Source organism: Heterodontus francisci, chromosome 7 (genome assembly GCF_036365525.1).
Source record: "Heterodontus francisci isolate sHetFra1 chromosome 7, sHetFra1.hap1, whole genome shotgun sequence".
Classification (NCBI taxonomy): domain Eukaryota; kingdom Metazoa; phylum Chordata; class Chondrichthyes; order Heterodontiformes; family Heterodontidae; genus Heterodontus; species Heterodontus francisci.
Window position 1 is genome coordinate 60423409 of NC_090377.1, and position 25514 is coordinate 60448922.

Genomic DNA, 25514 nt, shown 5'->3' on the forward strand with positions numbered 1-25514 from the left:
AATCTCCTCTGCACCCTCTCTAAAGCTTCCACATCCTTCCTATAATGAGGCGACCAGAACTGAACACAATATTCCAAGTGTGGTCGAACCAGGGCCTTATAGAGCTGCAGCAAAACCTCGCGGCTCTTAAACTCAATCCCCCTGTTAATGAAAGCCAACACACCATACGCCTTCTTAACAACCCTATCAACTTGGGTGGCAACTTTGAGCGATCTATGGACATGGACCCCAAGATCCCTCTGTTCCTCCACACTACCAAGAATCCTGTCTTTAAGCCTGTATTCCGCATTCAAATTCGACCTTCCAAAATGAATCACTTCACACTTTTCCAGGTTGAACTCCATCTGCCACTTCTCAGCCCAGCTCTGCATCCTGTCAATGTCCCGTTGCAACCTACAACAGCCTTCCACACCATCCACAACTCCAGCAACCTTCGTGTCATCGGCAAACTTGCTAACCCAGCCTTCCACTTCCTCATCCAAGTCATTTATAAAAATCACAAAGAGCAGAGGTCCCAGAACAGATCCCTGCGGAACACCACTGGTCACCGAGCTCCAGGCTGAATACTTTCCATCTACTACCACCCTCTGTCTTCTATGGGCTAGCCAATTTTGTATCCAGACAGCCAACTTCCCCTGTATCCCATGCCTCCTCACTTTCTGAATGAGCCTACCATTGGAAACTTGGGATTTGAATTTGACACCAATTACAAAGAAATTAAAAGAACCAGGTCTTTTGTATAATTCTTTCCCTTTGGCCTCCTTGTCTCGAGAGACAATGGGTAAGCGCCTGGAGGTGGCCAGTGGTTTGTGAAACAGTGCCTGGAGTGGCTATAAAGGCCAATTCTAGAGTGACTGACTCTTCCACAGGTGCTGCAGATAAAATTGTTTGTCCGGGCTGTTTCACAGTTGGCTCTCCCCTTGCGCTTCTGTCTTTTTTCCTGCCAACTGCTAAGTCTCTTTGACTGGCCACACTTTAGCCCCACCTTTATGGCTGCCCACCAGCTCTGGTGATCACTGGCAACTGACTCCCACGACTTGTGATCGATGTCACAGGACTTCATGTCGCGTTTGCAGACGTCTTTAAAGCAGAGACATGGACAGCCGGTTGGTCTGATACCAGTGAAGAGCTCGCTGTACAATGTGTCCTTGGGGATCCTGCCATCTTCCATGCGGCTCACATGGCCAAGCCATCTCAAGCGCCGCTGGGTCAGTAGGGTGTATATGCTGGGGATGTTGGCGGCCTCGAGGACTTCTGCGTTGGAGATACGGTCCTGCCACCTGATGCCAAGGATTCTCCGGAGGCAGCGAAGATGGAATGAGTTGAGACGTCGCTCTGGGCTGACATATGTTGTCCAGGCCTCGCTGCCGTCGAGCAAGGTACTGAGGACACAGGCTTGATACACTCGGACTTTTGTGTTCCGTGTCAGTGCGCCATTTTCCCATGCTCTCTTGGCCAGTCTGGATATAGCAGTGGAAGCTTTCCCATGCGCTTGTTGATTTCTGCATCGAGAGACAGGTGATAGTTGAGCCCAGGTAGGTGAACTCTTGAACCTATTCCAGAGTGTGGTCGCTGATATTGATGGATGGAGCATTTCTGACGTCCTTTCCCATGATGTTCGTTTTCTTGAGGCTGATGGTTAGGCCAAATTCGTTACAGGCAGCCGCAATCCTGTCAATGAGTCTCTGCAGACACTCTTCTGTGTGGGATGTTAATGCAGCATAGTCAGCAAAGAGGAGTTCCCTGATGATGAGGACTTTCCGTACTTTGGTCTTAGCTCTTAGACGGGCAAGGTTGAACAACCTGCCATCTGATCTTGTGTGGAGGAAAATTGCATCTTCTGAAGCCTGGAATGCATGTGACAGCAGCAGGGAGAAGAAGATCCCAAACAGTGTAGGTGTGAGAACAAAGCCCTGTTCACGCCACTCAGGATAGGAAAGGGGTCTGTATAATAAGATACAATCTATACCATTGTTATGGCATTAGTGGTTGTAGCAGAGTTTTTGGGAAAGCAGAATGTTTCTCTGAGTGACTTGATAATTTTAACTAAGAGCAAATTAAAAGAATTGGCAGCAAAATTGGGGTTGAAATAGAAATCAGGTGCCAAAAAAGCAATGATAATTGAAACAATAGCTGAACATCTGGAATTGGTAGAATGATGATGAGGGTAATACAGAGGAGGGGCAATATGAGGAACAAAAAAGGGAATACGAGAGACATGAAGGTAATAGGTCCAAGAGTGATGCAGTGGAATTGGCTAGGATTCAGTTAGAAATGAAAAAAACTGGAGCTTCAGCAGGAAAAGGAATTAAGAAAACTTGAATTGGAAAAAGAGGAAAGGGAGAAAGGGAGGGAATTTAGGCTAAAAGCGATGGAACTAAGACAAAGGGGTAGTCTTAAATCCAGAGAAAATTTGGGTCAGGAAGAATCTGAATTTAGATCAGGACCCAGCGAGAAGTTGTTTAAATTTATACAGGCTCTTCCTAAGTTTGAGGAAAGGGACGTAGAGGCATTTTTCATATCTTTTGAAAAAATGGCCAAACAGATGAAATGGCCGAAAGAAAGCTGGACATTGCTTATTCAGGGCAGGCTGGTAGGCAGAGCTCATGAAGCTTATACCATGCTTTCTGAAGAGGCTTCTGCAAATTGAGATGGCAAAAAAGGCTATTCTCTCTGTGTATGAGGTAGTCCTTAAAGCTTATCGTCAGAAGTTTAGGAACTTAAGGAGATTGGCTGGCCAGACATATTTAGAATTTGAGAGGGTGAAGCAAATGAATTTTGACTGTTGGATACGGGCATTAAAGATAGAAACCACATATGAGAATCTTCGAGAATTGATTCTCTAGAAGAGTTTAAGAACTGCATTCCTTCAGTAGTGAGAACTCATTTAGAAAACCTGAGTTTTGAAATATAATTGCATTGGAGGCAGAACGGTGAAGGTTCGCTAGATCGGTCCCTGGGATGAGAGGGTTGTCCTATGATAGGCTGAGTAAATTGGGTCGATATACTCTGGAGTTTAGTAGAATGAGCGGTTATCTCATTGAAACATTCAAGATTATGAAGGGGCTTGAAAGGGTAGATAATGAGATATTGTTTCCCCCGGCTGAGGAATCTAGAACAAGGGGGCGCAGTCTCAGTGTAAGGGCTGATCATTTAGGACTGAGATAAGGAAAAATTTCTTCACTCAAAGGGTTGTGAATCTTTGGAATTCTCTACCCCAAAGGATTATGGATGCTCCATCGTTGAATATATTTACGGCTGATACAGATAGATTTTTGTTCTGTCGGGATCAGGGAATATGGGGAGTGGACGGGAAAGTGGAGTTGAGCCGAAGATCAGCCGCAATCCTGTTGAATGATAGAGCAGGCTCAATGGGCAGTACGGTCTACACCTGCTCCTATTTCTTATGTTCTGAAATACTGCATAGTAAAGCCATCACTGAGGTCAGAGTATGTGGAGTCAGGAGATAAGTCGCAGAATGGGTAACAAATTGGTTACAAAATAGAAAAACGGATAGTTGCTCAGACTAGTGGAAGGTAGGAAATGGTGTTCAACAGGGGTTGATGTTGCGACCACTGTTCTCCATTTATATAAATGATTTGAACTCTAATCAGAAGTACAATATCAAATTTGTATTTGGCACAAAATTGGGAAGTACATTTGATACTGAGGGAGATTGTGACAGAAGGTGTTAACAGACATGCAGAATGTGCGTGTAAATACCAAATGAATTTTCAGTGTAGATATGTGTGAGTTGGTGCATGTTGATGCAAGGAATAAGGAGACCAGCTACTCCTTGGATGATAGTCTAAATGAGGTAGATAGTCTAAATGAGGTAGATAGTCTAAATGAGGTAGATGCCCACAGGCACCTAGGGGTACTCGCTTCAGCAGCACATTGACTAAAATTGGAACAATACAGAGAAAATTAGCATGCCCCTGCACAAGGAAGACAGGCAAATTTGTGAAGTGATCCATATTTTTGAGCGTGGCCATGTTCTTTGGTAACTGGGCCTACTGATCCTTTGTCCTCTTTACCGTCAGGCCAGACTACCTGAAGATGCTGGGATATGGTTAAGAGGGGCTGGGGCGTGCACCAAAAACTGGAAGGAGAGAGCAGCCATGGTGAAACAAAAACTGGTCATGTGGGAGTGGCGCTTCCTCTCCATTGTGGGTAAGAACCTGGTCATTAGGAGCGGGGGGCTCTCAGTGTTGCTGTATGTGGCTCAGGCCTGGCCCATAACCCATTCCTGTGCTGTGGTGGTCACCTGAGCCATCTTGCACTCTATCTGGAGATCAAAAATGGACTGGGTCTGCAGGGACATGATGTTCGGACCTCTAGATAAAGGGGGGAGAAACGTACCAGCATCACTCTCATCCTGATGGCCACCTTTGTCAGTGGCTGCATCAAGCTGTGCATAGACTTTGGTATGCAAACACCAAGTGTCACTATGTGCTGAGGTTCTATCTGTCCCCTGTGTTACGAACGATGGATTTGGCCACATTGCCACGGAACGCTCCATTCAGTTGGACCGTCCCATACCACCTGGCCCTCACAGAATAGTTTGTGCAGAAAAACACCTTTGACGTTTTCTTTGTACCCCCTTGTACAGCTGAGCCACCTGTGGTGCCATGGCCTTGGCTCTGGGTTCACTCCCCAGATGAACCATCACTTTCCTCAATATTCAGATTGAATGAATACCTGTTGGAGAGTGAGATGCACTCGGGGGTCTCCTGCATTTACCTGCCTCTCTCTTCTTGACTCTGGCCATCTCCCATTCACTCTCGCCCTGCCAACTCTTAAGCTGCGGGGTGACCACATCTATAAACATGCTATCTACGAAGCTCTCAACCTCATGGATGTACTGCCGTGACACCAGCTGTTGCATAAGTTCCGAAACCCGGTGCTCAAGCTGCTGCAACTGATGGCACTTCGTGCACATATGGTTATCCAAGATACAAGAAGGGTGGCGCAGTGGTTAGCACCACAGCCTCGCAGCTCCAGTAACCCGGGTTCGGTTCTGGGTACTGCCTGTACGGAGTTTGCAAGTTCTCCCTGTGACTCTGCGTGGGTTTCTGCCGGGTGCTCCGGTTTCCTCCCACAGCCAAAGACTTGCAGGTTGATAGGTAAATTGGCTATTGTAAATTGCCCCTAGTGTAGGTAGGTAGGTGGTAGGAGAATGGTGGGGATGTGGTAGGGAATATGGGATTAATGTAGGATTAGTATAAATGGGTGGTTGTTGGTTGGCACAGACTCGGTGGGCCGAAGGGCCTGTTTCAGTGCTCTGTATCTCTATGACTCTATGACCACGAGTCCATCAGGCAGTGGACTGCACGTAAGGTTCTTGCCTTGCGGGAAAAGAAAATGGTGGATAAAAGCAAAATACTGCGGATGCTGGAAATCTGAAACAAAAACAAGAAATGCTGGATTCACTCAGCAGGTCTGGCAGCATCTGTGGAAAGAGAAGCAGAGTTAACGTTTCGGGTCAGTGACCCTTCTTCGGAAATGGTGGATCCTGTCGGATAGTTCACCGAGCAGACTGTCAAACTAATTTGGCAGAATACCTCATCGCTAGAACTTTCAAACACCAAGATGTAGCTTGGCTGGTGGTGAGAAGGGCACTCCCCGCCAAATCCTTCCTGCACGCCTGGAATGTCACTGCCTCCGTATGCTGCCCTCGAGGTGGCTGTGGTGGGGAAGAGACTGTTGCCCACCTCCTTCTGGAATATGCCTTTGCAGAGCAGGTATGGAAAGAGATGCAGTGGCTTTTGCCGATGCTCATCCCAAGCAGCTCTGTAAAGCAGGAATTAATGCTCTACCGGCTGTTCCCAGGGACGCACACCCAGATAAACATCAACTGTTGCTGGAGGATCATCAACTCGGTGAAAGCCGCACTTTGATCTGCCCAAAATCTGCTGGTCTTCCAGTGCAAAGAGCTGTCCATGACCGAGTGTTGTAGACTGGCACATTCCAAGGCCTAAGGACTATGTGTTGAGGGATACAGTAAAGCTTGGGGCAGCTGCCGCAAAGGCTCAATGGGGAAAGGCCACTGTGTAAGGTCCTCCTGCCATAGTATACTGAGAGTCTGGAACCTGTGTAAAAACTCCTTAGGCTATATGAACCAGAGAATGTGAAGCACCTCATGTACTGTGCTGAAAGAAACTGATCTTTATTGCACTTTATGACATGTCCAATTTGAATTGTTCTGAAATGTATTTTTACAGATTTTATGAATAATGTTGTATATTTTTGGTGGGAAAAAAAACCTAGGGTACAGGTTCACACCACTAACAACAGTAATGTTGATTAACACAACCATAAAAAGTGTAAGCAAAACATTAGAGTTCATTTCTAAAGAAATAGAATTGAAAAGCAGAGAAGTTGTTAAACTTGAATACAACCTTGGTTAGACCACACTTGGAGTACTGTGCACAGTTCTGGTCTGCTAGTACTATTGGGGAGGGTTTAAACTAACTTGGCAGGGGTGTGGGAACCAGGAGGAAATATCAAGAGGAGTACCAAGGTACATAGAATACAAAGAGAGATAGATAACACTAGAGTAGGGAATAGTAAGTTATTAGATAAGATCAGAGTAAGTGAGAAAGTAATACAGTCTGGATCAGGGTTAATGTGTCTGTATGTGAATGCACAAAGTGCTGCTAGTAAGATTGGTGAGTTACAGTGCAGATTGACGTGGAAATATGATGATGTGGCTATAACAGAGACTTGGCTCAAAGGTGGTCAGGACAGGGTGTTAAATATTCCTGGATACAAGGTGTTCAGGCAAGAAAGGGAAAAAAAGGGGGAGGAGTGGTGGTATTGATTAAGGAGAGCATTGCAGTGCTGAAGAAAAAGGATGTCCCAGAGGGGTTGAGGACAGAATCCATTTGGCTAGGGCTAAAGAACAAAAAAAAAAGGTGCAGTTCCATTGCTCAGCATTGTCTATAGGCCATCAACTATTGGGAAGGATGTAGAGGAACAAATTTGCAAAGAAATTAGAGAGGTACAAAAATTATAGGGTAGTTGTAATGGGGGACTTTAATTATTCAAATATAGACTGGGATAGTAGTAGTGTAAAGGACAGTGAGGGGCAAGAGTTCCTGGAGTGTGTTAAGGAAAATTTTCTACTGCAGTATGTTTCAAATCCAATGAGAAAGGAGGCACAGCTGGACCAGATTCATGGGAATGAAGTGGATCAAGTGTCAGTAGGAGAACATTTAGGGGACAGAGATCATTGTATCGTAAGGTTTAGGCTGACTATGGAAAGGGGAAAGAACAATCCAGAGTAAGATTAATTAATTGGGGAAAGCCAACTTCAGTGGGGTAAGAATGGATCTGGGAAGAATATATTGGAGTCAAAGGTTGGCAGGAAAATCGGTAGCTGAACAATGGGCTACTTTCAAAGAGATAGTTCGGGCACAGTCAAGGTATGTTCCCTCGAAGGGAAAGATAGTTAACAATTCCAGAGCTCCCTGGATGACAAAAGAGATAGAGATTAAGATAAAGAAGGAAAAGTGTGCTTATGACAGATGCCAGGTAGAAAGTACTTTTGAGAACCAGGCTGAATATAGAAGGTTCAGAGGGGAAGTGAAAAAGCAGATAAGAGAAGCAAAGAGAGAGTATGAAAAGAGACTGGTGATTAATGTAAAAGGGAATCCCAAAGTTTTCTGTAGACATATAAATAGTAAAAAGGTGGTAAAAGGAGGAGTGGGGTAGATAAAGGACCAAAAAGGGGATTTGCACTTGGAGGCAGAGGGCATAGCTGAGGGATTAAATGAATACTTTGCATCCGTCTTTACCAAGAAAGAAGATGCAACCCAGGCAATGGTGAAAGAAGAGATAATTCAGACACTAGAAGGGTTTAAAATCTGTAAGGAGGAGGTATTGGATAGGCTGTTCGTACTTAAAGTGGATAAGGCACCAGGACCGGATGAGATGCATCTGAGGATACTGAGGGATGTGAGAGTGGAAATTGCGGAGGCACTGGCCATAATTTTTCAGTCTTACTTAGACTTGGGGGTGGTGCCAGAGGACTGGAGAATTGCAAACATTACACCTTGTTCAAAAAAGGGTGTAAAGATAAGCCGAGCAACTACAGTCCAGTCAGTTTAACTTTGGTGGTGGGGAAGATTCTAGAAAGATTATTTCGGGATTAAATGAATAGTCACATAGACAAATGTGAGTTAATTAAAGAAAGCCAGCATGGATTTCTTAAGAGAAAATCATGTTTAAATAACTTGCTGAAATTTTATGAAGAGGTAACAGAGGGTTGATGAGGGCAATGCAATTAATGTGGTGTACATGGCCATTGTGTCTCGAGATAAGGAGGCCAAAGAAGACATGGACTTCCAAAAGGCATTTGATTCAGTGCCGCAGAACAAACTTGTGAGCGATGTTATAGCTCATGGAATAAATGGGATAATGGCAACATGGTAACAGAATTGGCCGAGTGACAGGAAACAAAAGTAGTGGTTAATGGGTGTTTTTCAGGCTGGAGGAGGGTTTGTAGTGGAGTTCCCCAGTGTTGGGAACCTTGCTTTTCTTGATAAATATTAATGACGTAGACCTTGGTGTACAGGGCACAATTTCAAAGTTTGCAGATGATACAAAACTTAGCACTTTGAACTGTGAGGAGGATAGTGTTGAACTTCAAAAGGACATAGACATTTGGTGGAAGGGGCGGACAGGTGGCAGATGAAGTTCAATGCAAAGAAATGTGAAGTGATACGTTTTGGTAGGAAGAATGTGGAGAGACAATATAAAATAAAGAGTACAATTCTAAAGGGGGTGCAGGAGTAGAGGGACCTGGGTGTATATGTGCAGAAGTCATTGAAGGTGGCAGGAGGGGTTGAGAGTGCAGCTAACAAAGCATACAGTATCCTGGGCTTTATTAATAGGGGCATAGAGTACAACAGCAAGGAGGTTATGTTGAACTTGTATAAGACACTAGTTCGGCCTCAGCTGGAGTATTGCATCCAGTTCTGGGCGCCGCACTTTAGAAGGGATGTGAAGGTGTTGGAGAGGGTGCAGAAAAGATTCATGAGAATGATTCCAGAGCTAAGGAACTTCAGTTATGGAGACAGATTGGAGAAGTTGTGAGTGTTTTCCTTGGAGAAGAGAAGGCTGCGAGGAGATTTGATGGAGGTATTCAAAGTCATGAGGGGTCTGGACGGAGCAGATGGGGAGAAACTGTTCCCACTAGTGAAAGGATCAAGAACAAGAGGGCACAGATTTAAAGTAATTGGTAAAAGAAACAGAAGTGTCATGAGGAAAAACTTTTTCATGCAGTGTGTGGTTAAGGTCTGAAATGCACTGCCTGCGAGTGTGGTAGTGGCACTAGATGAAATGCTCCTTAGGAGAGCTGGTGCAGACACAATGGGCTGAATGGCCTCCTCCTGTGCTCTTAATGATTGTGATATTACAAAAAGGATATAGAAGCACTGGAGAAAGTGCAGAACTCCAGAACTGAGGGTGCAACGATCAGGGAAGATTTGAAAGGGCTACGACTGTTTTCTCTAGTAAAGAGAAGACCGAGAGGTGATCTTTAGAGATACAGCACTGAAACGGGCCCTTCGGCCCACCGAATCTGTGCCGACCATCAACCACCCATTTATACTAATCCTACACTAATCCCATATTCCTACCACATCCCCACCTGTCCCTATATTTCCCTACCACCTACCTATACTAGGGGCAATTTATAATGGCCAATTTACCTACCAACCTGCAAGTCTTTTGGCTTGTGGGAGGAAACCGGAGCACCCGGAGAAAACCCACGCAGACACAAGGAGAGCTTGCAAACTCCACACAGGCAGGACCCAGAATTGAATCCGGGTCGCTGGAGCTGTGAGGCTGCAGTGCTAACCACTGCGCCACTGTGCCGCCCCTCTGATAGAGGTCTTCAAAATTTTAATGGATTTTGATAAAGTAGACAGAAGATGTTTCCACTTTTGGATGAGCCCAGAGCAAGGGCCTTGCATGTAATATAATAGAATGAATCCAATAAGACATTTAGGAGAAACTTCTCTACTCAGGGTGGTGAGAATGTGGAACTCGCTACCATAGCATAAATGCATTTAAGGGGAAGCTAAATAAATAGGTCAGGGAGAAAGGAATAGAAAGATATGTTAATGGGATGAGATGAAGGAAGGTGGGTGGAGGCTCATGTGGAGTATAAATACCTGCATAGACCTATTGGGACAAATATCAGTTTCTGTACTGTGCATTTCATGTAATTCTCCCATCATTGTGATTTCCTATCTAAATGTTAATACATCTGCGTGCACTTCCTGTCACCTTTTTCCATTTTAAATTCCTATGACCGCATCTGTACTGGAAAGTCGATAGTTGGTAATTGTATCCTCTTGCCAGTGAAAATGCTGCATTGTAACTGTGGACATAAGAATTTATATTGGAAATGCTGGCAGGTGGCTCTCCTGCTTTTGGAGGTTCTGTATGGATTCCATAAAAATGTAAGGTTTTTATTATAGATAGATGATATCAAAGAGAATATCATATAAATATGAGTGTATGACATTAAAGTGCCGACCAAATTAGAATTGCATGTCCTGGTTCAATGATCCCTGCCCTTTAACCTTACTTCACCTGAAATTTACATGCCCTTCATTTCTCATATATAGTGCAACTAGTGAAGGTAACTAGCATCTTATCTTGCATAAGGCAGACACTTCCTGTCCAAAACCTTGGTACCTGTTGTCACGATTTTGTTGGTAACATTTTGTATCAAGTTTCCTTGTCAACATTTAACAGTAAATTCATATCTGTCAATGTCACAACTATTTAGAATTCAACCATTTGGCTACATGATGTTTTTGTGTCAAATTTTTGAACTCTTGTAGCTTGTTTGCTATTTTTGTTTTCTGTTTCTGAATATGCATTTCTTTTTGCATTTTGTATTTTGCTTCCCCTCTGCTGACTCCTATTGCACTTCATTCCCCTCCTTGCGTTGCTCTATCTATATTCTTATATTACAACAGTGACTACACTTCAAAAATACTTCATTGGCTGTTAAGCGCTTTGAGATGTCCGGTTGTCTTGAAAGGCACTATATAAATGCCAGTCTTTTTTTCTATCTGGGCGTAACAGACTGGTGCCATTGGTTTCAGGAATATGGCTGCTACCTCTGGTACCTTTTGATTCTCTCCACTACCCCTCCCACCAGCCTCCAATTTTACATTCAGTGCATTACTTTAACTCTCACCCATCGTCCCCATCTCAGGACACTAACCCTGGTGTACCTTTCCCCTCATCCTGATTGATTAATATTGCTCTATTTGAGTATAAAAAGTTTGTTCACTTTTTGTTTTGTTTAGATTGTTTGTTTAGAAAAGAATTGTTTATGAATAAAACCTACAGTGCAACCTTTGTAGCTCATCTGAATTGTTACTTAACTTCAGGACAAGCAGTGTTGAGGATGGATCGGTAATTGCCTGTGACTTTTCTCCTGGTGGTAACTACTTTGTTACTGGCTCAACCTCCGGAGAGCTGACTATTTGGGATTGTCAAATGAAGTGCCTTCTTAATGTGAAAACAGCTCATGACCTGGGAGTCACCTGCTGTGAATTTTCACCTCAGTCAATCGATGGTATGTTTATGTTGAATAGTTCAGAAACACTATTTCAAATACTTATTTGGTAGTTTGAGGAAATTCTGACTACATCACATTTTATATATAATATATACATATATCAAAGGGACATTACCTTTCTGAAAATGTATTTTGACATTTTTTTATAAGGTGAAAGGAGTATCATTTTATTTATTTTATTTATTTAGAGATACAGCACTGAAACAGACCCTTCGGCCCAACAAGTCTGTGCCGACCATCAACCACCCATTTATACTAATCCTACATTAATCCCATTACCCTCTCACATCCCCACCTTCCCTCAATTCCCCTACCACCTACCTGTACTAGGGGCAGTTTATAATGGCCAATTTACCTATCAACCTACAAGTCTTTGGCTGTGGGAGGAAACCGGAGCACCCGGCGAAAACCCACGCGGTCACAGGGCGAACTTGCAAACTCTGCACAGGCAGTACCCAGAATCGAACCCGGGTCGCTGGAGCTGTGAGGCTGCGGTGTTGACCACTGCGCCATTGTGCCGCCCAAATGATCATAATGAGTTCAAATGACATTTTCCTCAACAAAAAAGGTTTTCCATTAAGTTAGAAATTGTATTTTTTTAAGTATCGGTTGATAAATAGTCAACAGGCAGCATAAATAAAAGGTTTAAATTAATTAAAGGAACACCAGTACAATATACAATATGCATAGGAGTTTAATTAAATAAGGAAGTAACCAGGCATTTTCCAAAAGATGAATTGCACTAGATTTTATGTACTTTGATCTTTTATTTTGAAACTGGCTGCTTATAATGACCTAAAACAAGGCTATGATTTAAAAAAAAAAGAAATAATTGTCCACAGCTGTCCTAACGGATGTCTGAAAGTGGTGTATGGAAATAGCAGAAGGATGTTATGGTCATATTTAGGTATAGAAATCTATGTTAGCCTTTTTAAAAAAAAAACTGTTACATTCTAGAAAGCCAGTTGGTGAATGATAGTACTGGAGCCAGTGTTTACTCAGTCTAACATTTATTTACAGAGTGAAACACTAACCTCCTAACTCAACTATACGCCAGTTTCGTTGAGTGTCTCTTCATATGTGCTCAAGTAAAACTCCAATTAATGCCCTCCTTCTGCATATAATTAACCACAATTGATATACAATGAACAATAACTGCATCATTTTTATACTGGTCACGGGCAATAAATACTGCCATTGCAAAAAGTGGGAATATTGACTGTTTTTCCAGGCGTTGAAGGAAAGAAGAACGGCTTTTGATCCACAGAAAAATGTTTTCTTGTAAATTCACTTTTTCTTTCTTTGGACTTGGGTTCAAGTTCAGGGAGCCATTCGACAGTTATCAAAGTGGCCATTCTTTGTATGCAAGCTATAGAGTGACAATCGCTGTTCCTTCATGGGGCCACACAACCAAATTCAATCCTGTCCTCACTAAACACTCATACAGCCATATTTTTCAGCAAATGCTACTAAATGTCATACATAAGGGCAGGAACTGTAGCTGATTTTCTCTTCTCCCCTTCCCCACCCCTTGCTGAAGTCAACTGCAAATGACATCAGTAAATTCTGCACAGGTAAGGATCAAACCTGAGATCTTCACATTCTTTGATACAGTCCCACTTGGCAGTGCATTTACCAATTTAACAATCAAGGCATTCAAAATTGGCATTGGGAATGGTTGAAGGAAATAACAGGTGAGAGTGTTTTTAAGTAACTAATTTGTGCAGTCTAATTATTAGTAACTAGGAGGTATTTAGATGAGCACGTGAAATGCCATAGCATACAAGGCTATGGGCCAAGTGCTGGAAAATGGGATTAGAATAGACAGGTGCTTGATCGTCAGCACAGACATGATGGGTCGAAGACCCTGTTTCTGTGCTGTATAACTCTATGACTCTAATATGGAGATGGCAAACACCTTTACCCTTCTGCTTTGATTAACAAACTCTGGAAACTGAGGAAAGAGATAGATGCAAATTAGAGTCATCTAATTTCTACTGATAAGCAGATTACAATGTTCTACTGATATTCCTACTGATAAGCAGATTACAATGCTTATATGCATAATTACATTTGCATAATTTTTGTCTTTTCGTTGAAGTATATTGTTTCTGGGTAGTGATGTAATTTGTTAATCTCACAGATTTTTGAGTTTTTTATGTGCACTGACATAACTTTTTTTGCTTTGTCAGGTGAGATGGATAATTCAGGATCACAATGCTTTCTGATTGCTTCTTGTGGTCAGGACAACAAAATAAATTTTTGGATTATGTCTCATGAAGACTTAGCAGGTATGTTGAATGAATTATTTTCAGTAACAGACCAATCTGCTCCTCGGCCTATATCGATGCCACTTCAGCCAATTAGCAAGAGGCAAACTGTACCAATCATGGCTGACTTGCAATCCGTGAAAATTTTCTTGGCTGCTGTTAATGTCTTCTGAAAACTGACAATCTTAGTTAGGCGGTTATCACTGTGTTGATTGTAATTTGTACCTTTTGCTGTTGTGGTATCAAGTTTTTGTCTTCTGATGTGCCCGATGTGAAACTTAAGTCCCTGTATACATTTCTGTTACGGACATGTTATAGTTTAAATGAAGCTGCAATGTAGAGAAACTCAGCAGGTTTGCTATGGAGATTCTGGAGTTCAGATTGGCTATAATTTCCAACATGGTGTTATGACCGGAGTGGGAGGAGTCTTTTCTAGTTCCACTTCTCCATAGGTCACAACATATATTTAAATGTTTACCCGTTTATTGATACGGTCAATCGTAGACTCTATTTTTATCCCAGAATAAAATACACCACCCAGGTTTCTGTAATAAACAACAAAATTATCAGTTTATTATAAAGCAAGACTTAACCAGTAACGAAGCAAAGCATTAACACATCGATTGAAATATGAAGGTTCCCTTCTACCTTAGCCCCTCATACACACACGCATCAGTTAATTGAAAAATAGAGATTTTCTCTTTAGAGCTCTGTTCCAAAAAAAGACAAAATACATTTTTGGCCAAATGCTTGCTAATTCTTGAAGAAAAAAAGAAGATATAAAAAGACGTCAGTTGTCGTTTTTTGGCATCCCAAATACACGTAGATGGCTGTCACTGGAATCTTTCTCGAACAATCTTGTCTGGCGATGTTGAAGATCAGTTTGGAAGGTTTTCCAGGAGAAATGTGACAACGGGTTTCCGGCAGGCTTTTCAGGAAAAATGCAGCATCAGTTGCTCTATTTCCTACATTTGATTCTCAGGAGGTTCTCAAAGAGATGGAAGAGGGTGCTGACGGTGACTGCTCTCTTGGCTGGTTTTCTCCAACTGCCTTCAAAACAGTTCACACTCCAACACACTGTCCAAAGCGAAACCAAAAACAATATCTCAAGAGTCAAGCCTCCTAACCTCTATAAATCTTAACCTGTCACTTCTCTGTAAACATCTTCTCCAAGTCAAAAAACCCCTGCTGGGTATTTATCTGAAGACAGGCGACTTCCATTAAGGGTTGTTTACAAACCAAGACCCCTCAGTGTCCTTTCAGTGACCCAAGTGAAGAAAAACATCTATGGAATGTTTTTCAGTTTTCCCAAAATAAAACAGTGTCCATAATTTTAAAATAAGAGTCCTCAAAAAAAAACTGAATAAAATATAGAAGCGACATCATAACAATAGTGAGTTCCTAATCAACTGAACGATAGTACAAGTCAAAGGCACAAAGGATCCATTATGATATCCCTTCTTGAGAATCAACCCAGTCTTCTGTTTTGAAATTCTGCATGAATGTATTGGGGCAGGATTTGTTTTCTCAACAGCTGTGAGGATTCATCATTTAACTTATTTTCTATTGTAAAGTAGATGGAAACTGTTTACTCCATGACATACATACACCAAATTCTCTGGATCATTTAAAATTCCGTTTACTATCTGGCTTCTTAATTAACTTTTTGGATTCAAGACTGTCTAACATTAAACTACATAACTGCTTCGTGAAGTTGTGCAATTTGTTTTACTGAAAATACTTTATATCTGTTGTGACCTTGTCTGTCTCGTTTGTTTTCTCCATCAATGGAAATAGTTTTGTTTAAAAAGCTATCACAATGGCTTCTCCCAATGGTTTAGTTTGTAGAGTCCAGAAGGTTCTAGCTAAGGTGGCATCACAGGTGTTATGTTTGGCCTCATCACGGCTGGGTTAGGGAATGAGGAAAATTAAAAATCAGCCAAGATTTCCACTCTTGATCGCTATTATCAGCGTGTGTGTGATACCATTGAACTATTCCCCAGCTGCAGTCAGTGCATAGACCTTTCCACAACATATGTATGTGGGTGCAATATCTGGAGGATATAAGCCAATTGGAGCAGATAATGTAATGAGTCCACCTGAAGTTTGAGCTACCAGGAAGTCTGGAACCTTTTTTCTTGAAGCTCACTACTCATCTGCCATACATACTCAAACCATCTGCTAAGGTCAGAATATGAACCACGAATTAATCATCCACTCACTCCTTCCAACCCCTACCCCACTCCACATCATCCTATCCTATTTGCTCTCTCCACCTACTTAGGGCTGCCTCCAGTACTCTGGTTATGCTCCTAGACTCTACCAGTGAGCAACACCAAGAGAGATCCAATAATGTGAGAAGTTAACAGGTTGAACTACAGTGAGCACTTCATAGCTTTTGCAATGCAGACTCATATTAAATTTGTTACAAATGAAGAAAAGTTAAAAACCTGCAGTATCCCTTTTTACTAGTGTGCGGTTTCACAGAGGAATATTATAGTTGTACACGGTGTATTGATTAGTATAATGCAAGCTGGTGACAGGACTTTTGTGAGTATTTCAGGCTTAATTTATTTGAGCTTTGTTTAAACATTTTTACATTAGATTTGTTTCGACACTTCTATATTTGATATGCATTTGTACTGAATTTTAATGCTAGAATGGAGTTTGAAATCTGCTCAAGCAGTGTAACATGCAGCAGTTGAACGTACTGTACTGTGAAAAGTGACAGATGATACTGCTGTGGAGGCAGAGAGTGGTTGTAAAGGTTGTGAAAAGGTGCAAGTACAAATTTGGTGCAAAAGGGGAACCAGGTGCTACATTTTGTCTCCAATACTTTTAGTGGTTCATGTTGCAGGTAAATATTTAATTTAATCTAACTATAACTTAAATTAGATCAGGTAAGTAGTTACAATTCTAAAAAGTATAAGCTAAATTGATTACATAGAATAATTAATTCAATAAAACAAGGTTATTTAGGGAATCGTAGTGCAGGTGGTGTGCTGCAACTGCAGCGTGTAGAGGTTTGTGGAGAGCATTATGATCCCAGACAACCATATCTGCAGTAAATATCTGCATCTCGATAAACGTCAACTCAAGAGTTGTTGAGCTCATGTCTGAGGCGTAAACATTGTGTGGGGCATCAGGATGGGCGGGGGAGAGGTGTTACATGGACACTTTGATCCAGGAGTCAGTCACACCTGTTTGGTTAGGAAGTGACACAGATCTGGTTAGTGGTCATGGACAGGAGGATTGGACTGGGAGTCAGGCAGGTAAGAGGACCTCAGGTGCAGTGCTGCAAGAGCATCTGCCTTTGCCTTATCCAGCAAACACGAGGTTCTTGCTGTCTATGTGGATGAGGACAAAGTCTGCAGGGTGGATGAGCAAACTGATCACAGCACTGTAGTAAGGTAGGCCATTCAAGTGGGGAGAGTGAAAAGGACTGTGGTAGTGGTAGGGGACAGTATAGTCAGGCAGATAAATACTGTTCTCAGCAGCTGCAACCCAGAATTCTGAAGGTTGTGTTGCCTGACTGGTGCCAGGGTTAAAGAAATCTCCTTGCAGCTGGAGAAGAAATTGGAGCAGGGCATAGAAACATAGAAAATAGGAGCAGGAGTAGGCCATTCGGCCCTTTGAGCCTGCTGCGCCATTCATTATGATCATGGCTGCTCATCCAACTCAGTAACCTGTTCCCGCTTTCTCCCCATGCCCTTTGATCCCTTTAGACCCAAGAGCTATATCTAACTCCTTCTTGAAAACATACAATGTTTTGGCCTCAACAGCTTTCTGTGGGAGCGAATTCCACAGGCTCACCACTCGCTGGGTGAAGAAATTTCTCCTCATCTCAGTCCTGAAAGGTTTACCCCATATCCTTAGACTATGACCCCTGGTTCTGGACTCCCCCACCATCGGGAACATCCTTCCTGCATCTACCCTGTCAAGTCCCGTTAGAATTTTATAGGTTTCTATGAGATCCCCCCTCACTCTTCTGAACTCCAGCGAATATAATCCTAACCAACTCAATCTCTCCTCATACGTCAGTCCCGCCATCCCAGGAATCAGTCTGGTAAACCTTTGCTGCGCTCCCTCGATAGCAAGAACATGCTTCCTCAGATAAGGAGACCAAAACTGCACACAATATTCCAGGTGTGGCCTCACCAAGGCCCTGTATAATTGCAGCAAGACATCCCTGCTCCTGTACTCAAATCCTCTTGCTATGAAGGCCAACATACCAGTTGCCTTTTTTACCGCCTGTTGAACCTGCATGCTTACCTTCAGCGACTTGTGTACGAGAATACCCAGGTCTCACTGCATATTCCCCTCTCTCAGTTTATAGCCGTTCAGATAATCTGCCTTCCTGTTTTTGCTACCAAAGTGGATAACCTCACATTTATCCACATTATACTGCATCTGCCATGCATTAGCCCACTCACTCAACTTGTCCAAATCACCCTAAAGTCTCTCTGCATCCTCCTCACAGCTCACCCTCCCACCCAGTTTTGTGTCATCTGCAAATTTGGAGATACTACATTTAGTTCCCTCGTCTGAATCATTAACATATATTGTGAATAGCTGGGGTCCTAGCACCAATCCCTGCGGTACCCCACTAGTCACTGCCTGCCATTCGGAAAAAGACCCATTTATCCCTTCTCTTTGTTTCCTGTCTGCCAACCAATTTTCTATCCATAGCAATACACTACCCCCAATCCCATGTGCTTTAATTTTACATGCTAATCTCTTATGTGGGTCTTTGTCGAAAGCCTTTTGAAAGTCCAAATAAACCACATCCACTGGCTCCCCCTCATCAACTCTACTAGTTACATCCTCGAAGAATTCTAGTAGATTTGTCAGGCATGATTTCCCTTTCGTAAATCCATGCTGACTCTGCCCAATTCTACCACTGTTCTCCAAGTGCTCTGCTATAAAAAAATCTTTGATAATGGACTCTAGAATTTTCCCCACTACCGATGTCAGGCTGACTGGTCTAGAGTTCCCTGCTTTCTCTCTACCTCCCTTTTTAAATAGTGGGGTTACATTAGCTATCCTCCAATCTGTAGGTACTGTTCCAGAGTCTATGGAATCTTGGAAGATGACCACCAATGCATCCACTATTTCTAGGGCCACTTCCTTAAGTACTCTGGGATGCAAACCATCAGGGCGTGGGGATTTATCGGCCTTCAATCCCATTAATTTTCCCAACATCATTTCTCTACTAATACAGATGTCCTTCAGTTCTTCTCTCTCACTAAGCCCTGTGTTCCCCAACATTTCTGGTATGATATTTGTGTCCTCCTTTGTGAAGACAGAACCAAAGTATGCATTTAGTTGGTCAGCCATTTCTTTGTTCCCCATAATAAATTCCCCTGTTTCTGACTCTAAGGGACCTACATTAGTCTTCACCAATGTTTTTCTCTTCACATACCTATAGAAACTTTTACAGTCCGTTTTTATGTTCCCCGCAATTTTGCTCTCATACTCTATTTTCCCCTTCTTAATCAATCCCTTGGTCCTCCTTTGCTGAATTCTAAACTCCCAATCCTCGGGTCTGTTGTTTTTTTCTGGCAGATGTATGTGCCTCTTCCTTGGATCTAATGCTATCTTTAATTTCCCTTGTAAGCCATGGTTTGGCTACCTTCCCCATTTTACTTTTGTGCCAGACAGGGATAAACAATTGTTGCAGTTCATCCATGTGCTCTTTAAATGTCTACCCACTGTCATCCCTTTAAGTAACGTTTCCCAATCCGTCATAGCCAGCTCGTGCCTCATACCTTCGTAGTTTACTAAGATTCAGGACCCTTGTCTCAGAATCAACGACGTCACTCTCCAACTTGATGAAGAATTCTATCATATTATGGTGGCTCGTCCCCAAGCGGTTTCGCACCACTAGATTGTCAGTTATTCCTCTCATTACACAATACCCAATCTAGGATGGCCTGTTCTCTAGTTGGGTCCTCACCGTATTGGTCCAGAAAACCATCCCGTATACACTCCAAGAATTCCTCCTCTATGGTATTGGGACTAATTTGATTTGTCCAATCTATAGGCAGATTAAAATATAATTACAGATGTTCCTTTATCGCATGCATCTCTAATTTCCTGTTTAATGCCATTCCCAACATCACAACAGTTTGGGGGTCTATATACAACCCCCACTAACGTTTTTTGCCCCTTAGTATTTCTCAGCTCTACCCATACAGATTCCACATCATCAGAGCTAATATCTTTCCTCACTATTGCATTAATTTCCTCTTTAACCAGCAATGCAACTCCACCGCCTTTTACTTTTTGTCTGTCCTTCCTAAATACTGGATGTTCATTTCCCATCCCTGGTCACCTTGCAGCCATGTCTCTGTAATCCCGACTATATCATACCCGTTTACATCTATTTGCGCGATTAACTCATCCAATTTATTGCGAATGCTTTGCACGTTGAGGCACAAAGCTTTAAGGCTTGTCTTTTTAACATTACCTGTCCCTTCCCACTATTTTTCACTGTGGCCCTGTTTGATTCTGGCCCTTGATTTCTCTGCCTATCACTTTTCTTATTCCCCTTACTGTCTTTTGTTCTTGTCTTTGATTCCCCCCTCCTCTGACTCCTTGCAAAGGTTCTCATCCCCCTGCCATTTTAGTTTAAAACCTCCCCCAACCACTCTCGAATGGGGAGGATCCTCTTGTCTTGGTCTACGCAGGAACCAATGACATAGGTAGATCGAGGAATGAGGTCTGAGGGATTTTGAGGGGCTATGGTCCAATTTAATAAGCAAAACCTCAAAGGTGATGATCTCTGGATTACTACCTGAGCCACGTGCAAATTGGCATAGGGTCAAACAAATAAGAGCGTTGTATGTGTGACTCGAAGAGTGATGTGGAAGGCTATTTTCTATGTTTCTATGCAAGCGTCTTGATTTATGGCACTAGCACTGGGAATAGCAGGAGCTGTTAAACACTGGGTTGGGACCGTGACCTGGAAAATCATGTAACTGGCGCTGTAGATAGGACATAAAACTAAAAACGGTGGGGGAGGGTTCAAGAGACAGGAATTTGTAATCTAAAGGGAAAAATCAAGGCCACAGAACAATGTAGCAATTTGGGTAAAGATAAGCAGTATGACAGAAAGGGACAAAAGGTTTAACAGTAATATTGCATCAGTAAATTGGGTCAAATCATGGGGAAATGGTGGAAAAGTAAAAATTAAAGCCGCTTTATCGGACTGCAGAAAGCATTTGTAACAAGATAAATAATTAATGGTGCAAATAGAGATAAATGGGTTTGATCTAATTGCCATTACAGAGATGTTGCATGGTGACCAAGGTTGGGAACTAAAAATTGCAGCATATTTTGCAAAGACAGACAAAATGGAAAAGAAGGTGGGGTAGCCTGATAAAGGATGACATAAAGACAGTAGTGAGGAATGATATTGGCTCGGAAGAGCAAGTAGAATCCGTATGGATGGAGATAAAAAGTAACGAGTCAGAAAATGCAGGTGGGAGTAGATTATAGCCCCCCCTAACAGTAGCTATACTGTTCGAGTATTAATCAAGAAATAAGAGGGGCTTGTAAAAAAAAAAAAAATGCATTGCAATAATCATGGGGGACCTCAATCTTCATATAGACAGGACAAACCAAATTGGCAACAGTACTTTGGAGGATGAATTCATGGAATGCATTTGAGACAGTTTCTTGGAACAGCACATAATGGAACCAACCAGGGTAGAGGCTATTTTAACACTTTTGTTAATGATACAGGATTAATTAGTAATCTCATAGGTGTCCTCTGGGAAAGAATGATCATTATATGGTAGAATTTCACCTTGAGTTTGAGAATGACATATGTAAATCTAAAATTAGAGTATTGAATTTAGTCAGTTACCTTGGTATGAGGGTGAGTTGGCTAAGGTAAATTGGAAAATTAGATTAAAAGAGATGATCGTAGATGGGCAATGGTGAACATTTAAAGTATTTCATAATTCTTAACGAATCTACTTTCCATTGCGAAATTAAAAACTCAATGGGAAAAGGGATCCATCGGTGGCTAATTAAAAAGTTTGAAAGAGATTTATGATATTGCCAAGAAGAGTAGTAAGCCTCAGATTTGGGGGGGGGGGGTTTTAGATTAAAATCAAAGGATGACCAAAAAAATGTAAAAAGAAGAAAATAGAATATGAGATTAAACTAGCCAGTAAAACAGTTTCTACAAGTAGTGCAAGTAAATGTGACACATATTTTTGTCTATCTTCACAGTAGAAGACACAAAAAGCACACCAAAAATTGTGATGAATCAAGGGTCTAATGAGAGTGAGGAACTTGAAGTAATTAATATTTGTTAAGAAGTAGTACTGGAGAAGTTAATGGGACTGAAAACCGACAAATGCCCTGAACATGACTGCCTACGTCCTTGGATTTTAAAAGAGGTGGCTGCAGTGATAGTGGATGCATTGGTTATGATATTCCAAAATTCCCTGGATTCTGGAACGATCCCTGTAAATTGGAAGGTAGCAAATGTAACACCACCATTCAAGAAAGGAAGGAGAGAGAAAACAGGGAACTACAGGCCATTTAGCCTGATATCAGTCATTGGGAAAATGCTGGAATCCATTGTTAAGGAAGTAACGGGTCACTTGGAAGATCATAATATGATTAGGCCGAGTCACCGTGGTTTTACGAAAGGTAAATTGTGTTTGACAAATCTTAGTTTTTTGAGGATGTTACTAGCAGAGTAGATAAAGGGGAACCAGTGGATGCAATATATTTGGATTTCCAAAAGGCATTTGATAAGGTGCTACACGAAAGGTTGTTGCACAAGATGAGGGTTCATGGGGTTGTGGGTAATATATTAGCGTGGATAGAGGATTGGTTAAAGGACAGAAAACAGAGTAGGAATAAATAGCCTGCCAACTTGACAAAGATCTGTTACTAGTAGTGGTCTGTAAGGGTCAGTGCTGGGGCCTCAGCTATTTACAATCTATATTAATGACTTAGATGAAGGGATCACGTGAAATGTATCCAAGTTTGCTGGCAATACAAAGTTAGCTGTGATGAGGACAAAGAGTCTAAAGGGATATAGATAGGTTAAGTGAGTGGACAAGAAGGTGGCAGATGGAGTATAATGTGGAGAAATGTCAGGTTTTTCATAATTTTAAAAAATAACTCGGTATTCAGAGGGATTTGAGCAGCTGTGAACATGAATCAAAAAGTTAACATACAGGTACAGCAAACAATTAAGGAAAATTTTATGTTTTCCTTTAGTGTGAGGGGATTGGAGTGCAAGAGTAAAGAAGTTCTCCTGCAATTGTACAGAGCTTTAGTGAGACTACACCTGAAGAAATAGGTAGGAATGTGAGCTGTGAAGAGGATGCAAAGAGGCTTCAAGGGATTTAGACAGACTAAGTGAGTGGTCAAGAACATAGCAGATAGAAGATAATATGGAAAAATGTGAAGTGATCCACTTTGGTAGGAAAAACAGAAATGCAGGGTATATCTTTAATGGTGAGAAATTGGGAAGTGTTGATGTCCAAAGGGACCTGGGTGTCATTGTTCATAGGTTACTAAAAGCTAACATGCAGGTGCAACAAGCAATTAGGAAGGCAAATGGTCTGTTGGCCTTTATTGCAAGAGGATTTGAGTACAGGAGTAAAGAAGTCTTGCTGCAATAGTATAGAGCCTTGGTGAGACCACACCTGGAGTGTTGTGTTCAGTTTTGATTTCCTTAACTAAGGAAGGATATACTTGCCATAGAGGAAGTGCAACAAAGGTTCACCAGACAAATCCCTGGGATGGTGGGACTGTCCTATGAGGATAGATTGAGGAGACTGGGCTTACATTCTCGAGTTTAGGACAATGAAAGGTGATCTCATTTGAAGCATACAAAATTCTTACAGGGCTCGACGGGGTTGATGCAGGAAGGATGTTTTCCCTGGATTGGAATGCGGTTGGGGGGCATCTCGAACTAGGGGACACAGTCTCAGAATAAGGGGCAGGCCATTTAGGACTGAGATGAGGAGGAATTTCTTCACTCGGGGTGGTGAATGTTCGGAATTCTCTACCCCAGAGGGCGTGGAGGCTCAGTCATTGAGTATGTTCAAGACAGAGATCAATAGATTTCTTGATATTAAAGGCATCAAGGGATAGTGCAGGAAAATGGCATTGAGGTAGAAGATCAGCCATGATCGTGTTGAATGTTGGAGCAGGCTCGAGGGGCCGAATGGCCTACTTCTGTTTCCTGTGTTTCTATGTATACAGTTTTGGTCTCTGTAACTAAGGAAGGATATATTTGCCTTAGAGGGGTGCAACAAAAGTTCACCAGATTGATTGCTCAGATGAGGAGGTTGTCCTATGAGGAGAGACTGAGTAGAATGAGCCTACTCTCACTGGAGTTCAAAAGAATGAGAGGTGATATCATTGAGACATGCAAGATTGAGAGGGCTTCACAGGGTAAATGCCGAGAGGCTGTCCCCCTGACTAGAGTGTCTAGAACTGGGGGGCCATAGACTCAGGATAAGGGGACGGCTATTTCAGACTGAAATAAGAAATTTCTTCACTTAGGGTTGTGAATGTTTGGCATTCCCTACCCCAGAGGACTGTATATTCAGGCTGAAATGGATTGATGTTTGCACTCTTAGAGAATCAAGGCATATGGGAATCAGGCAGGAAAGTGGAGTTAAGGTCAGGGATCGGCCATGACCTTCGTAATAGTGGAGCAGGCTTGAGGGGCTATATGGCCTACTCCTCCTATTTCTTATGTACTGTTGATTTGTTAGTCTGTAGTGTCAGTAGGTTTCAGTTAGTAGCACTTTCATCACAGAGTCAGAAAATTGTTGGTTTGAGTCCCACTTCAGGACTAAAATCTAGGCTGATCCTTCAGTGCAGTACTGTACTGTCGGAACTGCATCTTTTGGGTGAGATGTTAAACCGAGGCACTATCTGCCTACTCAGCTGGTTGTAAAAGGTCCCACAGCAATATTTTGATGACGAGTAGGAGAGTTATCCCAGTGTTCTGGCCAATATTATCATTCAATCAACATTTACTAAAACAGATTATCTGGTCATTATAACATTGCTGTTTGTGGGAGTTTGCTTTGTGCAAATTGATCCCTGAGTTTCCTACATTACAACAGTGACTACACTTTAGAAGTACTTCATTGGCTGTAAAGCTTTCCCACCTAACAGCTGAAAACCTGCAAGTCAGAATATGTTAAGAATGAAGTTAATGTAATTTTGATAATCTGTTGATTGTGAGACATTGAGGCTTCCTTCATTTCTACAGTATAATGATGCATTTAAGGGAAAGCTGGATAAACAAATGAGGGAGAAAGGAGTAGATGGTTATGCTGATTCTTAATGAAGATGGGTGGGAGGAAGCTAGTGTGGAGCATAGGCACCAGCATAGACCAGTTGGGTTGAATGGTCTGTTTGTGCTGTAAATTCTATGTAATATTGGCCCTCACTTCTGTCTCATCCTTTGTTAATTTAGTTTAGTTTAGAGATACAGCACTGAAACAGGCCCTTTGGCCCACCGAGTCTGTGCCGACCATCAACCACCCATTTATACTAATCTTACACTAATCCCATATTCCTACCACATCCTCACCTGTCCCTATATTCCCCTACCACCTGCCTATACTAGGGGCAATTGCTAA

At 42.2% G+C, this 25514-nt stretch overlaps 1 protein-coding gene and 1 non-coding gene across 2 annotated transcripts in view; both read left to right on the plus strand.

Annotated features, from left to right (window-relative positions):
- Window positions 1-25514, plus strand: part of wdsub1 (WD repeat, sterile alpha motif and U-box domain containing 1) — a 95219-nt gene that overhangs the window by 33474 nt on the left and 36231 nt on the right. Inside the window, exons 3-4 of the mRNA XM_068035285.1 lie at window positions 11418-11605; window positions 13801-13899. Of these exons, the coding sequence (XP_067891386.1) occupies window positions 11418-11605; window positions 13801-13899 (287 nt within the window). The remainder of the gene's footprint in view (window positions 1-11417; window positions 11606-13800; window positions 13900-25514) is intronic.
- On the plus strand, window positions 3878-3983 carry LOC137372449 (U6 spliceosomal RNA). The gene has a single exon (XR_010975427.1). It is a non-coding gene; the product is annotated as a U6 spliceosomal RNA (small nuclear RNA).